At 30.9% G+C, this 17,637-nt stretch overlaps 2 protein-coding genes and 1 long non-coding RNA gene across 3 annotated transcripts in view; 2 read left to right on the forward strand and 1 right to left on the reverse strand.

The window, feature by feature from the left end:
* Positions 4,731-7,410, reverse strand: LOC109361626 (actin-7-like). Its single transcript, XM_019607140.1, has 5 exons — positions 7,305-7,410; positions 6,432-6,502; positions 5,949-6,342; positions 5,256-5,869; positions 4,731-5,177 (listed from the first exon to the last, which is right to left on the reverse strand). Exons 2-5 carry the CDS (start codon positions 6,489-6,491, stop codon positions 5,112-5,114), a joined length of 1,134 nt encoding a protein of 377 aa, XP_019462685.1. The 5' UTR covers positions 6,492-6,502; positions 7,305-7,410; the 3' UTR covers positions 4,731-5,111.
* Positions 10,958-12,512, forward strand: LOC109343176. The gene is made up of 2 exons (XM_019581362.1): positions 10,958-11,156; positions 12,279-12,512. The coding sequence occupies exons 1-2, from the start codon at positions 11,010-11,012 to the stop codon at positions 12,438-12,440; spliced, it is 309 nt and encodes a 102-aa protein (XP_019436907.1). The 5' UTR covers positions 10,958-11,009; the 3' UTR covers positions 12,441-12,512.
* LOC109361684 overlaps positions 13,207-17,637 on the forward strand; it is a 16,309-nt gene continuing 11,878 nt past the window's right edge. Inside the window, exons 1-3 of the long non-coding RNA XR_002109316.1 lie at positions 13,207-13,217; positions 14,728-14,733; positions 14,922-14,928. This is a non-coding gene — a long non-coding RNA (uncharacterized LOC109361684). The remainder of the gene's footprint in view (positions 13,218-14,727; positions 14,734-14,921; positions 14,929-17,637) is intronic.

Below are 17,637 nucleotides of genomic sequence, written 5' to 3' on the forward strand. Positions count from 1 at the left end.
AATGGATTGTTGATTATGTTGAAGAGGGAAGGGGTGGATTTATAGTTTGGGAGATTGAGGTTTTTTGGAGGGATTGGGATTTGGGGGTTTTTGAAAGTGAATTTTGGAATTGGAGCGATCCGTGTGAAGGTGAATCAGACGGTTTTGGATTTGGAGTAACAGAGGTGTAAGGACGGCTAGGATTGCGTTATTAAAAATCACTTATGTCTAGGGCTGAAACGAGTCAAATCGAGTAGAACCAGAAATCAGCTCGGTTCAGCACAATAATGATTGGTTCGGCTCGAAACTCAACTCGAGTTAAATACGAATTATTATTTTAGTTCGAGTTCGGCTCGGTTAAAGTTCGCGAACCAATCGGTACAGTTCGAATAATTAATTAAATTTTGAAAAAATACTTCTATTGTTTTTATATATATAAATATAATATTGTTTATATATATAATAACAAAATATATATATATATATCGAGCTAGCTCATAAACCAAACGAGTCGAACTATATCCAACTCAAGTTCGGCTCGTTTATTTAACTAGCTCAATTTCCAGCTCAAATTCAACTTATTTGGTTCATGAACCAAGTTATCGAGCTAAATAATGAATCGAGTTTCGAACGAATATTGAATTGGTTCAGTTCATTGTCAGACTATTATTACTCTTATTTTTTGAGGGTCTAATTTTGGTTTCGCTCTGGCGTGCATTTATCTTTTTTTTTGTTTGCATTTTTTAATTTTCGAAGCTTTTGTTTTTCCTGGTAGGAAGTGCGCCGCTACCTTATTTCGTGGAAATTTCTTAATTCATATAAGAATACTTTTTTTATTTTAGACAGCCCTAAATAAATTTTGTACTTTTTATTCCACTAAATAATCAAATCATGTCAGCATCCTACTTAATGGATAGTAAATAATCTAGTGAAACTATATATATCATATCTTTCTTTTACATCTACACAAACTATATTTAATTGTCTACATACATTATATATAGAATAAATTACATTGACACCCCTGAGTTTTAGTGAAATTACATAAGCTATCCCACACTTTTCTACACCTATACAAATCTCCCATATTTTTTAACTTTCATTACATTGACCACCCCTGCGTAAGAAAGAAGTGTAATCTTTTAAACAAAAAATATGATAAATGCAAGTAAGTTAAACAAAACATGATATATTGTGTAGACAAGTCTAAATAATATACAAATCAATGTATCTTTATTATTTTTTGTTACAAAATGCATCAACAATTCTAAAGAAATATTGTTTAAATCGCTCTTATAATATAGTGTAACGAACTAAAAATAATAAAAAAATAATGAGTCATATATTATTTGGACGTATCTCCACAATATAACATGTTTTGTTTAGCTTAATTGCATTTATCACATTTTTTGATTAAAATATTACACTTATTTCTTATGCAGGAGTGGTCGATGTAATGAAAGTTTAAAAATAGAGGAGGTTTGTGTAGGTGTAAAAAAATGAGGGTGATTTGTGTAATTTCACTAAAACTCAGGGGGTGTCAGTGTAATTTACTCTTATATTTATTGGCCTTCATCGTGGATGTCAGTGCAATATTTTAAACAAAAAAATAAAGAATGTAATTAAAGTAAATTATTTAAAGATTTTGAGTATGTGTTCACTTTTTTATTTTGTGTATTTAAGTAATATATTCTTAGAACTGTTGTTATATTTTATAACAAATTGAAATCATTTTTTATAATTTATTATATATTTTTATTCTCTATGTATTACTGTCATTCATTATTTAAGGAATGAGAACATATAAGTTTTGACAATTAGTATTTAGTTAAGTATAACAATGATCATTTTTCACAATTCCAAATTTTGTTGGACTAAGGAACAAGTTCTATTCCCCTTTATTACTTCCTTGAATTCACACAATTATGTGCTCCAACAAAAAGTAGGGTAATTCAATTATTATCTGAAACATTTTCAAAATGTATTGATTTGTCTACATTATTTATAATATTGTCAATTTTTATATATAAAATACCATGTTTTTATTTGATTTTGAGTTGTCCATTTTATCTTTAATTATCTCAAATAAATCCTAAAATAATTTTTACAAAATAACATATGTGCACTATTGTTTTTTAGATTATTTTTTGGTTCTAGCCTTATGATATACTCAGGAGTTAAGTCTAAATAATATAAAGTTGATCATAACTTTTTGATTAGAGTACATTAGATCAACATTCCTATTAAATTTAGCTTAATTACAATCACCATTTATTTACCTAAAAGATTATACTTGTGTGGATAATAAATGTGATTAGTGATGATAAAATAGGCATTGGCAGCAAGTTCTCCCGCATAACCCATAATGTTTTGCTGGAATGCCCACAATCCCACGTGTATTCATATTTGGAAATGTAGGTGGCTAATGTCCAAAACAATTTGTAATATAATGAAATTTATTCAGTTTAAATAACATATGAAGATAATTTTGTTTTTTTTTTCTTTTTAACTTCCTTGTTTATTTTTTATTCAGTTTTATTAATTTATATATAAAACTAGGACACAAAACTACATATAAATAAATAAATATTTATATTTAATATTAAATAGGAGTAAATATGAATATGACGAAATATTTAAATTGAAACTCATATTTATATACTCTCTTATGATGATGGGGATAAAAAATATATATTAAAAACATCATTCAACAATATAAACATTTTATCTCTCTAAAAAGCTTTAAAAGAGCATATAAATATTTTTCATTTTTAATTTGCGAAAAATATTGTCCCCTTCTTGATCAATGTCATTGAAAAATATATCACCTAACTAAAATTCATCAAGTTAGAACTTCAAAATCAATTAATTCATCACACTCATATCATGTTTTATCCAAATTTTAGTTTCCTCTTTATCCTAAATTTTGATATTTTTTAAGTTTTCGTATAAAAAAGTTTCAAAATAAATGGAGAGAAATCTAGAATGTCGGAGACATGCCACTAGTTGTGAGATTCGATTCGATAAAAAGTAAATTTAAGTTGGACACATAAAATAAGGTGTCAGAAGAGTGTCGATGAGGGCCGAAACACAATTAAGCAAAGTTAAAGGCTGGATCTCACAAAAAGAGTTTAGAGTTTCCTAAAATGAATTTTTCTTGTAATACTAAATTCTTATACGTGTTGCAACTTAGATTGATATATCATTTATAGTTAAGTTACACATAAATGTAAATGCACAACATTCCTTTGAAACTATCTTACCAGTATATTTCATGGTTCTTATCTTTTATCATTCCCCGCATTCCCCTCTAACTTGCAAATGACCCTTTTAAAATATTATATAAGCATCCTTATCGCTTCACCAAGTTCTTTTGCAATCTTGGGGTTTGTGGGGGTATGTTAGTGTGTCCATTTATTACTTTATTAGCAAAATGAGACTATAGGAGAAAGGGAGGCAGCCTATTAATGTTACGTGTGCTAATCTACTTACTCCTTTTCAACCTTGAACACTAAGAAATAGTGACACATCTTGCGTCTGTATACAAAGGTATTAGGAGACTAACGAGCAAACATAAAAAGTTAGAAACCACATACAGAAAATTTAAATAGAAAACAGAGAGTAGAAAGAAGAATAGCTTTATTTCATTGCAAATAGTATGAATGAAAAGGTATGCACATAACAAATAGTACTTCAAACTATGGGAACAAAAGTATCACTGATTAATAGATAGAGTACAGGCAATAATTGAGGCATATGATGCACTATGGAGTTAAGCTATCCTTTGCATCATTGAGAAGCATGAAAACATATTATAATGCACTATGATGTATAATTGATGCCACGTGAGGGAGATTGATTGCAACGACAATGCACCACTGCACCCATTAGGATGAATTCATTCCTTTCCATGCTGCTGCCAAGTGCTACTATCATTTGTCTTGGGGCCACAATAAACGTGATTGAATGTGCTAGAAAAATCGCATCGTGACAATAAGATTCATAGACCCCCAAAAGAGTAATGTCACCATCGTTTTATCTTCATCTATGTTTACTTGGAAAGAGAAAGGATGCAAAAGTTTGATGTCCTCTTAATCGTTTTTTAAAAGTGAACATATATACGTACGTATTGCTTTGCTATTAATAGAAAAAGTGGTTAGTATATATATATATATTAACTACTTTTTTTATTAACACTTTGTCTATTGGGCAAGAATGTAAAAGCGATAGTAGTTGTAAATTACGGATCGTGGAGGGACACAATCCCTAAGCTTATTATCATTTTCACAAAGCTTCAACTCGTAACTTCAGATCCAAAGCCGCACACATGGCAACTGATAAGCCGAGGTAAGCTTAAAAAATATTTATACCAAAAGGTGGTGTAGTCTATGAAGATCCAAGATTGTCACTTCAACTTATTTGAAGGCCTCAACAACTAACAGCAAAACATATGTACCAAAAAAGAATTTAACACAACACCGTCAAAGTAGCAATGTAGGTTGTTGTGAATTTGTGAGATTAATGATTTGCTTGCGAGTTTGGTTTTGGAGGGAAATAATGGGCAATGAAAGACATTGGAGCCATGAAATACACTTCGGAAATAACTTAGAAGCCTTTCGTTTTCATTCATTCCCCTTATAAAATCCAACTCGCGATCAGATAACTTGTGCTGCTCATCACAAGCACCAGAAAACTCTCCTGGTTCACTAATTCATCATATAAAAACTCAAATGTAAATTTATGAGCAAGTGACTGAAAATAATATAAATTTTGTCGATACATATAACTATTAACATTGATGTTCCAAGGGAAAAATTCCTTCAAATGTAAACTTCAAATAAACAAAAAAAGGAAAAATAAGGACATCACAATCAATCCCTTGCTACAAACAACCTACTTAAGAAATTGGCATGGATGAATCAAGGATAGCCCAAGGCAAGAAATGCCCCGAACTCTCTGCCCAACACATCCAGAGTGCCACACAATATATGAAGCATCAAGCTGAGAATAGACCCTCCTTATATGATACTTCTTGAACTCTTATCCACGGCAGCATTGTTAAACATTACATGAGAGACAAGAAAAAGCAACTAGAGCAAACAAATAACTCACCATTAAAGCATCTTTTGAACTTAGAAGCACTTTCTGTGGACAATGGATGGGCCAGACTCATCGTATTCACCCTTTGATATCCACATCTGCAAACACAAAGCATGTTTTAGATAGATATAAATGGCAAAAACTTGGAAGAACTAATTAATGATAAAATAAACCACCTGCTGGAAGGTGCTGAGAGATGCAAGGATTGATCCTCCGATCCAGACACTGTACTTTCTCTCTGGTGGAGCCACAACCTTAATCTTCATGCTGCTAGGAGCAAGAGCAGTGATCTCCTTGCTCATCCGATCTGCAATGCCAGGGAACATAGTAGAACCACCACTGAGAACAATGTTGCCATACAGATCCTTTCTAATATCCACATCACATTTCATGATAGAGTTGTAGGTGGTCTCATGAATTCCAGCAGCTTCCATTCCAATTATAGATGGCTGGAAAAGAACCTCTGGGCAACGGAATCTCTCGGCTCCAATTGTGATAACTTGTCCATCAGGAAGCTCATAGCTTTTCTCAACTGAAGAACTGCTCTTGGCAGCTTCAAGTTCTTGCTCATAATCAAGGGCAACATATGCAAGCTTCTCCTTCATGTCACGAACAATTTCTCTCTCAGCAGAGGTTGTAAACATGTACCCCCTCTCAGTGAGGATCTTCATCAAAGAATCAGTTAGATCACGACCAGCAAGATCCAAACGAAGGATTGCATGGGGGAGTGCATACCCCTCATAGATTGGTACAGTGTGACTCACACCGTCACCAGAGTCCAAAACAATACCTGTTTTTAAACGAATTATTTCATTGAACAAATGATGTGATGATAATGAAAGAAGTAATGAAGACAGATGGTTACATACCAGTTGTGCGACCACTTGCATATAGGGAGAGCACAGCCTGGATGGCAACATACATGGCAGGTACATTGAAGGTCTCAAACATGATCTGAGTCATCTTTTCTCTGTTGGCTTTTGGGTTGAGAGGAGCCTCAGTGAGAAGCACTGGGTGCTCCTCGGGAGCAACACGAAGTTCATTGTAAAACGTGTGATGCCAGATCTTTTCCATGTCATCCCAGTTGCTGACTATACCATGCTCAATAGGGTACTTCAAAGTAAGAATACCTCTTTTCGATTGGGCTTCATCACCTACATAGGCATCCTTTTGACCCATCCCAACCATAACACCAGTATGTCGAGGTCTGCCAACAATACTCGGAAACACAGCCCTGGGAGCATCATCACCAGCAAATCCTGCCTGTACCATATTAACATCAACAGTTCAGTTATGAACAATGACTCACAGATGCACATGCACTCAAAAAAATAACGCTACTAATTACTAACCTTGACCATTCCAGTTCCATTGTCACAAACAAGAGGTTGAATATCCTCTGCATCAGCCATCTTTTACCAACCTGCATAAAGCATTGGCCCCATAAAATACACAACATCATTACAAACAGCATTGTATGGACAACCAGCAGCCATCGTAGATTAGGATTTATTGCAAAGATCTATATCATATCAGATACAGCAGTATTTGAAAGTTGATTAACAAAGCAGACCAATTTTATTTTATATTTTCTGTGTGCAACTGCCATAACTTATAAATTAACATAAATTATTCAGTATCATAGAATAACGGTTCCACACTATAAACCATGGAGTAAAGCATACGGAACATGTAATTTAAGATTATCAAATAGAATATGCTACAACCTCATCACTAAGGAACATCAATTAAACTATCCAATAATAATAAAAAATTAGATTCTCCAAAAACACAGATCAAGCAATAAAGCAGAAACGGAAACAGTGCCGACAAACACATAACAAAACAAATCGTCTAGATCTATGCGCTGTAGTAGATCAGAACTGAATAGAGTGAGTGCTACGCAATATAAATAAATAAACTATAGATCAACTACATATAAACCTTAACCTAACTCTATTTCTCGCAATCAAGCCACAAGAATCAGAGTAAAAATCAAAACACGGTTATGCTGAAGTACGAGGCAATCTCACGCAGAGAGAAACATTTTTAAACAAATCTGAAGATACATTGTAGAAGTGAATGAAGAATCGGCAAAAGAAAGCACGTAGTTTGCAACGTTTGATTATTGAGAAGTAAAAAAGTAAGAATAAAATGAATAGTTGAGTTGGTTAGTAGAAAATGATTGGGATCTAGTAAAGAGGAGTTAGATAGAGAATTATTACCTTTGAGATAAGAGAATATGGGTTTGGCAGTTGAGAAAGGGAATGGAGAATGAGAGGAGATACAAGATGAGTGAGGGATTTATATAGAGAAATAAGTAGCTGGGTTACTGGAACATGAATCCTTACTCTTTTTTTGATAATATCCTAAAGTATCAAACAACTAATTTCTTCTAGGTTATCCAACTATCGCTGCTCTCACTCAGTGTTGTTTTTTGGGTAATAGAAATTTTAACATTTTAGTTAATACGAGGATCGTATAAGGTTTTATATTACTGAATCAACTTTTTATTGGTAATTCTTAGATTTGGATGATCTAATTTCACTTTCTAATATATATTGTTATGAAAATAGTGTTTTCTTTACTTTATATATGATATAGTTGATTAAATAAAATTATAATTTTCATAAAAAATAAATATATTATAATGTTGAAAAAACAAGGTTAGATGATTCAGATCCTTCTTTTTTGGTAAAATGACTTTCAAATGATTTCTTTTTTTTTTCGATAATGGATTTAGGTGATATAAAATTATGAGAGGATTCATTAGTTATTTTAACTAATGAGTCAATGATAACGCTGAATTTAGAAAATACATTATGTTTTATTGATAGAATAATCCATAAAAATATATTTGTAATTTTTCTTATAGAGCTAACTTGAAATATTGAGTACAAGATTTGACAATTGCATACATAATTGAATCATATAAATTTTAGTCAATTAAACACAAATGTACTTAAATGGAGATAAAAATGGTAAAAACAAAATCAGAAAATTATGGACACTTATAAATAAAACAAACAAATTCAAGTTTCAACAAACATAAACAGTGATATGAATGAGAGGGTGGTTTATAAATATACTTATTTCACTAATAAGTATTTTTTGTTACATAAACACATTTAATATATAAATAAAAAATAAACAAAACAATCCCAAACATGCACCCAATTTTTCTTCTTCTTTTGAACGGTTTGGCTTTCTCTAATTAATGGATTGATAATAGGGCACAAGGATACTTTTTAAGAAATAATTAAAACACAAAAATGTATGTAATAATATATGTAAAATGAAGGGATCATACAATATAAGCACATTTAAATTTTTTGAATGGCTAACTTATTGTAGGTAACAGTATTTATTCATTTAGAAGAATATAATTTTATAATTGTTATATGTATCATGTTATTGGATGCGGATGACTTTGTATTAGAAGTACAAGCCATTAGACCTCAACGACTTTGTATTAGACAAACAAGTCAATAGATGTGGAAAACTTTCTATAATTGAGTTTGAGTGTAATATTTATGTATTGTGTAAAAATTTATACACAGTTATTTTATAATTTATTATCTATTTGTATTACTTTTCTTGAAGAGTCAATAATAAATAAATATGAATGATAGATGATACATAAAATTGATACATATTTTTTTTCCTCATTCAATTTTAGTATTAAAAGGGTTGTAGTGGGTGAAGTGAGAAGAGCAAACCGCGGTACGATATACAAAATATGTTATTATCTACTATCTTCTACTATCTTATTAAGAATACAATGGATGGTGTATTTACAATTATAGACATTCTAAAACTTTGACACTTGCATTTTTAGGGGCTAAAACTTTGACACTTGCATTTTTAGCAAATATATTTTTTAAATAAAAAAAGAAAGAAAAAACCCGTTTATCTACTATCTTATTAAGAATACAATAGGATGGTGTATTTACAATTATAGACATTCTAAAACTTTGACACTTGCATTTTTAGCAAATATATTTTTTAAATAAAAAAAAGAAAGAAAAAAACCCGTTTATTCACAGTATGTCCATCCTGCATGATTGTCATATGTCTTTAAAGTCCAAATACTTTATTACTTCTCAATTCTTTCTATTTCTTCTTTCTTCTTCTTGACCTTTCATCCCTTCTGGTATTTCTTTCCATTTTTTATTTCTTAATTCCTAACTCTTTTCTCTTTCATTTCTTCTTTTGTCTATATTTAAGGTAACACAAGACATCAAGAATCAAAGTATCATGCTCTACATTTCTTATATTTTTTCCTTTAAAAACCGATTTTTATAGTATAAATGTTCTAGATCCTTTTTTTATGGTTAAAAATTGGATCTTTCTTATACATTACTTGGATTTTTTTAGTCATAAAAATATGTTACTAATAGAACTGTGTGTTGTTCATGCTGGTTTTTTAGACGTAAAGATCATTTGTTTGAAGAATGATTATTATAACATTATTTTTCTTTTTATTGATATTTTCTTTCCAGTAGTTATATCTAATAGTGTTTGAAATTTTTGATATTTCTTTTTGTACATTTAAGAACTTTTCTGATATTTCTTTATCTACATTGCTAATGAGTTACTTCTAATCTAATAATAATATATGATATTATAAAATTGTGTATGAAATTGTGTATGATATTATAAAATGCATTACCAATGACAGATCTTCGAGTTCACTACATTGTTACTGTTAGTACCATGATTACTGTAACATTATTTTTCTTTTTATTAATATTTTCTTTCCAGTAGTTGTATCTAATAGTGTCTGAAATTTCTGAAATTTCTTTATGTACATTTAAGAACTCTTCTGATATTTCTTTATCTACATTGCTAATGAGTTACTTCTAATCTAATAATTGTGTATGATATTATAAAATGCATTACTAATGACTTATGACAGATCTTTGAGTTCACTACATTGTTACTGTTAGTACCTTATATTTTTCAACTGTGTGTTAGTTCATTTATGAAGTTGACTCTCTGCATGTCCATCGTTGTTGGATGTTCTTTTTTTTAACATTATAATTATACTGTTTATTAATTTTTGAACATTAGAATTTTCTTAATTTGCGCTTTAATGGGCTTTCTTTAATAGACTTTGTTAATACAAAATTCATTCCATATAAATCTCACATTAATCTGTTTTGATGGGTTTAATTGAGTGATAGGAGTTTGGTATTGTAAAGTTTTGAAGTTTGTCTTTCCAAAATGCGTGTATTACACGTCAAATATGTTCAGTGGGTTTGTATACAGATTTTAGCCATAAAGTTGTTTAATCTTATTTATATAACTCAACTTTACATGGACAAAAGTCACCCCTATTATATATTGTTGTTTACTTCACTTCACTTCATTAGGCGCTCTTATGTTTTTTATGGGTCGAGACTATACATGTCTATTGTTATGATGAATGTCACCTGTTTTTAAATGTCACATGTCTATCTAAGAATAACTTATTAAAATATTCCATATATAGCATTCTTAATTCAAACATCTTTGTTTCTTTGTAATACAAAATTTATTTCAATGTGATTTCATTAAAAAATAACGTTAAACAAAGATAATATCATTATATGCAACATGTTTTTAGAAGATATAATAACATCAAATGTGTTTATTTCTCTTCGTCATGCATATAGTTGAGATTTATGCTGAGAGTCATGACTTCAATAACAATAAGGTCTGCATAATATATGTGGTAGCCTACCTATTAGCTACCTCATCAAAAAATTACCTTAACATTTTCTGTTTTACAACAATATTCTTTATTTTATGAATTGTGAGTCATGTCTTCAATATTCTTTCTTAGATTCTGTTTTTTACCTAACAACAATATTCCTTCTTACATGTATGTCTTAATGTTTTTATTTGTGGTTGGTTAATGTTTTTATAAGTTAGTCTTTGCTGTATTAATGTCAACATCACGACACTTCGAGCTGATAAGGGATCTGAATGATTCAAAACACATGTGGAAGATCACTGTTAGAATTACTGAAATTTGGTATGTTCAACTTCCACCAAAACCTGGACATCTGGAAATGATATTGATGGACTGCAAGGTAATATGTTATAAAAAAAGTTAATTTTTTTTAGGTTACTAATCTCCAATTCTTAATTAATTTAGGGAGACAAGATCTGAGTCACTGTAAAAAAGGATGAGTTCAATCAATGGAGAGAACATTTGGTTGAAAATAACACCTATTTCATGCATAATTTCAATGTGTTCCATAATGATCTTCAATTTAAGGCTTGCAATCATGCCTATAGTATGCAATATACTGTTGGTACAACTCTAAGAGATAAAGAGTTTTCCGATATTCCGCAATTTGAATTTGTTTTTAAAAAGTTTGCTGAAATACTTGCTGGCAACTTTAAAAGTGATTTGTTAGTAGGTAATTTTTTATTTATATAAGATGTATATTTTCATATTTATCTAATTTTACTTTATTTCTATTATATTAACACTTTATTATGATTAATTTGTAGACATTATTGGCGTTATTGATACAATGATTTTCTCTCAGACACATGCTTCTTTAAAGAAAGTTATTTTCACTCTAAGAGATTCTAGGTAATAGGAAGGAGACTTTATTTGTTTTTCTTCGTAATTAACTTATTTTATCACACACGTTTTTCACTGTAATTTTTAATCAGTGGTGATGTTATAACATGTACTCTATGAGAATTACATTGTCCTGATTATTTAATTATGAATTTGACATGAAAGTTGATTGTTTTGTAGGTAAGTATCCACCCACTGTGAGCAATTCATGGTGCATATCAAAAATATTGATTGATGATGAAATTCCTGATTATCTGAAATACAAAGATAGGTACAAACATTTAACATTTCATATAAATGTCACATTATATTCATATTAATATGTTTTGATGTCTTCTCTATTAGGTTATCACATATTTGTTTGTTTATTATGTTAATCATTCAATTTTTTGTATTGCTTTTTGTAGTTTTGCAACTTTCAGTCTGTCATGTGACCATTGAGCCAAGGTCACACCCAATTGTCACAATATTCTAATTTATCTGGTGATGATCGTTTCATATATAAGGCTGAGGTGAAGACTCTTTCTCAAATTGTTGCCTAACATCAGCTGATGTATATTTATGTTGTGTTTGCCTTTTTCTATTAGTTATGTCCTGACCCAATTTTCTTAATGTTTAGGAAATAACTTGTGTTACTATTGGAACAACTGCAATGTTTATTGTTGGGAAACAAGGGTGGTACTATGATGGTTGTTTAAAGTGCACTAAGAAGGTTGATGTTAAGGACAAACCTTTCACGTGCAAGCGTGGAACTTATAACTTGAGTTCTACCCCAAGGTAAAACTATTTCATTATATAGTTTACATTTAAAAAAATATTATGTTTAATTTCATTGCTTATTTTTAATTGGGATTTATTTTTAAGGTACAAATTGGACATTAAGATTATTCATGAGAATGGAAGTGGTAGGTTTGTCTTTTGGGATCGTCAATATGCTGATATCATTGGAGTATCTGCTTGTGAGCTTAGAAATCAGATGGTTGCTGTAAGTATTTTTACATACATTCATTTTTATAAATTGATAACGCATTAAGGCACAATATTCACAATATTAAAGTTTCCTGTTTCTATATGTAGGAAGGTGAGGATGATCCAAAGGCATTCCCTCTAATACTTGACATGCTGCTTGCAAGGACAATGGCATTTAGAGTCAAAGTCCAGCCATCTTACCACTAATCTTCTGTGATAAGGCTATCTGAAAGTCCAATTTTGATAAAGGCCATTGTTGATCAGTTTGGAGCATTGGAGATACATATGAGTTAATGAATTTTGTGTTTTATCTATTTTTTATTGTATTTTTATTTTTAAAATAATATTAATTAATTTTTACATGTTTTTAGTAAGGTTTCAGCCTCTAAGGAACTTAATGGAAAGTTTCATGTGAATGACATCTCTCAACATGAGTCAGTGAGTGACATCCATAATTGATTCAATGTTTTACAATGAAAAGGTAATTTCTGTAATAATTGTGTTTATTGACATCTTTTTCAACTTGCATGGTTAGTCTGTATTTGTCATTGCTGATCATGATCCAAACAACCTTCAATTTGTAACTCTAGTCAAGAGAATGTCGTCTGACTTTGATTTGGACCTACCACAAAGCCCCCACTTTAAATCCACTCAATTGTCATCTTTCAAGGTGGCCAAACATATCAAGACTAAATGATTAACACAAGCATGATATATTATGTATAACCTTTTTGAGAACTAAATTTTAATACATCATAGTTTGATGTATATTTTGTAACCTCATGCTTAACTCCGCGCAAACTGAGACTGACTAACTTTGAAACATTACTCCCATATATATTATGTCATATATTTTCATATCTAATTTTTATTACTGTTAAGTACAGAATACAAAAAGGAGATATGAGTCATGACTTATATAGTAAACTAACATAATTAGCTAATGAACTTAAGTTAAGGTAATTCTATCGTAGTTGGATAACTTCAATAAGCACGGTAACCATAATATATGAAAGTAAATATATTCATTTTTTCAATTATAGATATATAATTGTGTATGTAATATACTTTTTTAAAGTGACAGTTGTGTGTCTTGGTTTAAATCACTAATTTCTATTATAAACATATAATATGCAATGGAATTTTTTATTATTTTATTTCCATGTCCAGTTTATATCACTAATTTTAAAGCTTAATAACATTTAATCATTTTAGAATTTTAGATGATGGCATGAACTCTGTAATAACAAAGTTTGTTTTCATGTGATTTCATTATAAATTAATATTAAACAGAGACAACATCATTATATACAACGTGTTTTTAGACAATAACATCAAGTGTGTTTATTAACCTTTAATATTAACATTTTAGGTTATAAATTGTAATCGTATCTCACCATCTTAGGTTACAAATATGACATAAATTGATTGATATAAAACAATTAATTGAGATTTTTTAAACCATGTATTTTATTTTTTCACATAAAAAACTCTATGTTTATACAACTTGTTTTTTTTTTTGCAGATCAATCACCATCCTATTCCATGTCATTTTATCTTTCCAACACTAATTTTTTGTGTATTAATTTTTGATTTTCAAATCTTATTTACCATATCATAAGATTTATTTTGATTTTGATTTTTACATTCAACAAATATCCATCTCCAAATGACAATGATAGAATTATCTCTATTGAGATTCCAAATCAACAACATGATCCTGAATTGTACAACTTAGTGAAGTCACATATGATTCATGGTCCATGTGGTTCTTGCAATATGTCTTCTCCATGTATGAAAGATGGTAAGTGTTCTAAGTATTTTCCAAAAATAATTCAACAATCTACAATTGTTGATGAAGAGGGATATCCTGTTTATATGAGAAGAGATAATGGACACATTGTTGAAAAAAATGGCATCTCTCTTGACAATCACTATGTTGTACCTAATAACCCACAACTATTAATCAAGTACCAAGCTCACATTAAATGGAGTGGTGTAACCAAAGTACCTCAGTCAAGTACTTATTCAAGTATATAAACAACAGGTATGATATGATAACGGCTATTATTGAACCAACAGATGATGGTGCATCACAGGCTCCCGTTAACATTGATGATGTTAAAGAATATCTTGATTGTATATATGTATCACCATCAGAAGCATGTTGGAGAATTTTTAAATTTCCAATTCATGGGAGACAACCAACTCTTGAACGATTATACTTTCATCTTCCAGGTGAACAACCTGTTTACTTTATTGATCACGAGGATATTGACAATATTCTTTCAAGACCAAGTGTATCAGAATCTATGTTTACATCTTGGATGGAAGCTAATAAAAAATATCCAGAAGGTAGAACACTGACTTATGCTCAATATGTGTCAAAATTTATTTATGTGAAGAAAACTGTAACGCCCCGAAAATTACTCTAAAAAATCTTGCTTATAAACTGGGTATTTTTTATATATTTATAATGATGTTTATTTCCTTATATTCGTTTCATTTTCGGAACATCACTTTAAGTAACATACAATGCGGAAAAGCAAAAACACAATTACCTAAATGTAATAAAAATATAACTCAATATAACTTTGAATCATACTTCATTAGAATATCATGAAATGTTGGTACAAAGTACAAGACGAAACCTAATCGTCGCCCAAATAAAATTACTCCAAAATAAAAACCTACACATGTACACTAATCAAAAATCACAAGGGCCTGTGTAGGTATAACGGTTTCCCTCAATCTTCCATGCCCCCTCATGGGACATCGAAAAGTGGTAACTCAGAATCTTGGAAGAATGATCCATCTGAACAAAATGCGAATATAAGACAAACACAAAGAAGAGGGAGTAAGACATCTAATTAATATTACTCATTGACGGCATGGAGTTGCACGAAATATCACATCCAGACAGACACGCATAATAAACACAATATATACATCACATATAAAAATGCACAATGATGAATGATGTTATAATCTTAGATTATGAGGATCAAAGTCCACAATCTCAATGTATGAATGTTATGCTTGTTTCATCCATCCTTTCACCAATATCCTCCCAATATACTATTCGAAAATAACCAAGAGTACAGGTCCCATAACAAGCCGATTTGAACGCACCAAAATATTCCTCGGAAGGATATATGATCGATTTGTTCTGAAGAATTGTCCATTTCAGGACAATGTCGTATCAAACACTTTCTGGGCATCCCTCTCATTGATCCTGAATGCAAAGAGGGGTTGTCAGAGATCGTCTAGTTTGCATTGTGAGAACTGTTCGATCCAACAGAATACCTCATCCAGGAATACAACGGACTCGTTTCACCCTCAAGACTTTGCTGACGAACCACTGCCATCGTCGTCCCTCTTAACATCTCGGGGCTCGTTCATCTCCCGTAAATTTCATCTCCACTACTTCATTATTCATAATGAGTATGCACACTAACCGAGGTTAGCCGATTAAATATTTTAATCATTATTTTATATGATCGGCCCAACCTAAGACATCTCCTAAAGGAATGCATCTTGTGGGACCCGATCTTATGTTAACACATAAATATGGGAATAACATCCCTACCACATTGAACCATCGCTGAATCACGCTGGACAGCCACATGGCCAAGCCTCTTACGGTCAGACGACCTCGCTGTGTGGTATCATGTAATCCTTTTTTTGTTTTTTGGGCATCACCCTAATCACGACATCACAGTCAGAAACCTTGCCCTAAATAGGCGCATGAACAAAGGTACTTGTATAAGTTTGTCGATTTTGGGCATTGGGTTCAATAATCCGAGTCACGGGCTTTCCCAAGGGTAAATACACATCACACCCAAGATGGGGCTATAGCCTAAGCAATCAAACAATCACAATCAGTCAAAAATATTGTTTGTCTTTCGCCTAAGCGAGAGACTGTCGCTCAAGCGACCAATTCATCAACATAGACTCATCATGCACGGTTCTCGCTTTTAACAAAGCAATTCCTTACTTTTATTACTTTCAAGAATTTCATATAGTTATTCACCTTTAAAACTTCTTGATGGAAAACATGCCATTAGGCTCTCGTATATATGAGAGTTATCATTCAGATGGCTTAAAAAGAAGCCATGTCTGTATGAGAGTTACCATTAACTTCCGAATTTGTTGAGAATCAATTAAATAACCTAAACCTCTGACTAGGCAAAATCAATATAAGCATGAAACGATTAACAAATTCACACGAACTAAACATTCATGCACTAGAGAGAGTAAATAAACTAAGCGAAGATAAACTCAGAAATCAGTTTCTAACATAGAAGAAATCAACAATAAAGAAACCGAAAATGCATTAATAACAAAACCCCAAGAGTTGTGATACAATACCATATGAATTTAGTCTACAAGTTTAGCCTTCCATTGAGTGGAAGAAAGAAACCGAAATTGAAGAAGATGAATGAAAACCGAAAATGAAGAACATGTGAAACCCTAGCAGAGCAAAAGAGGAGAAAACAAAATTCTAAAATGAGTGAAATGTAGAGAGTGAGTGTGGAATTCGGGTTCCCTCATTTTCAAATAGTAAAACTGAAAATGGGCCCTAAACAATGGGCCCAAAACTAAAATCGAATTTACAAATAAAAACTCCCAAAATAAAAATACAATCTTCACTTCAACACATATCCTCCACTTCCATAATGCCCAAAATGCCATTGGTGCCAAATATAATCTGAAAATAATATTAGATTTAATCAGGCTAAATAATCCCAAATTAACTCATTTTATGAATATTAGTCCAACTAAAATAAATACAACAATTTTTTACGAACATCTTAACACCTCTTAATTTTTTAGGAAAAACCTCAAGGGTTAATAAGTGTTAATTTCATAGTCATGAAAATAAATCATAAGGTAAGACTTTCTACTACTTTAATATCCAAAACTTCATAACACTTTAAGTTTATGAAGTCAATACTTTAATAAATCATCTTTTATTCCAAATCATTATTTTAACTTGGAAATCAAAG

Source organism: Lupinus angustifolius, chromosome LG01 (genome assembly GCF_001865875.1).
Source record: "Lupinus angustifolius cultivar Tanjil chromosome LG01, LupAngTanjil_v1.0, whole genome shotgun sequence".
In the NCBI taxonomy this organism is placed as follows: Eukaryota; Viridiplantae; Streptophyta; class Magnoliopsida; order Fabales; family Fabaceae; genus Lupinus; species Lupinus angustifolius.

Bases quoted from the DNA above. Each gene is read 5' to 3' on its own strand.
- LOC109361626 (XM_019607140.1), bottom strand. From the start codon at position 6,491: ATGGCTGATGCAGAGGATATTCAACCTCTTGTTTGTGACAATGGAACT. The intron at 6,343-6,431 runs GTTAGTAATTAG...AATATGGTACAG, and splicing joins ATGGAACTGGAATGGTCAAG to GCAGGATTTGCTGGTGATGA. The intron at 5,178-5,255 runs GTGGTTTATTTT...TTGTGTTTGCAG, and splicing joins CTCTCAGCACCTTCCAGCAG to ATGTGGATATCAAAGGGTGA.
- LOC109343176 (XM_019581362.1), top strand. From the start codon at position 11,010: ATGTCAACATCACGACACTTCGAGCTGATAAGGGATCTGAATGATTCA. The intron at 11,157-12,278 runs GTAATATGTTAT...CTTAATGTTTAG, and splicing joins TGATATTGATGGACTGCAAG to GAAATAACTTGTGTTACTAT.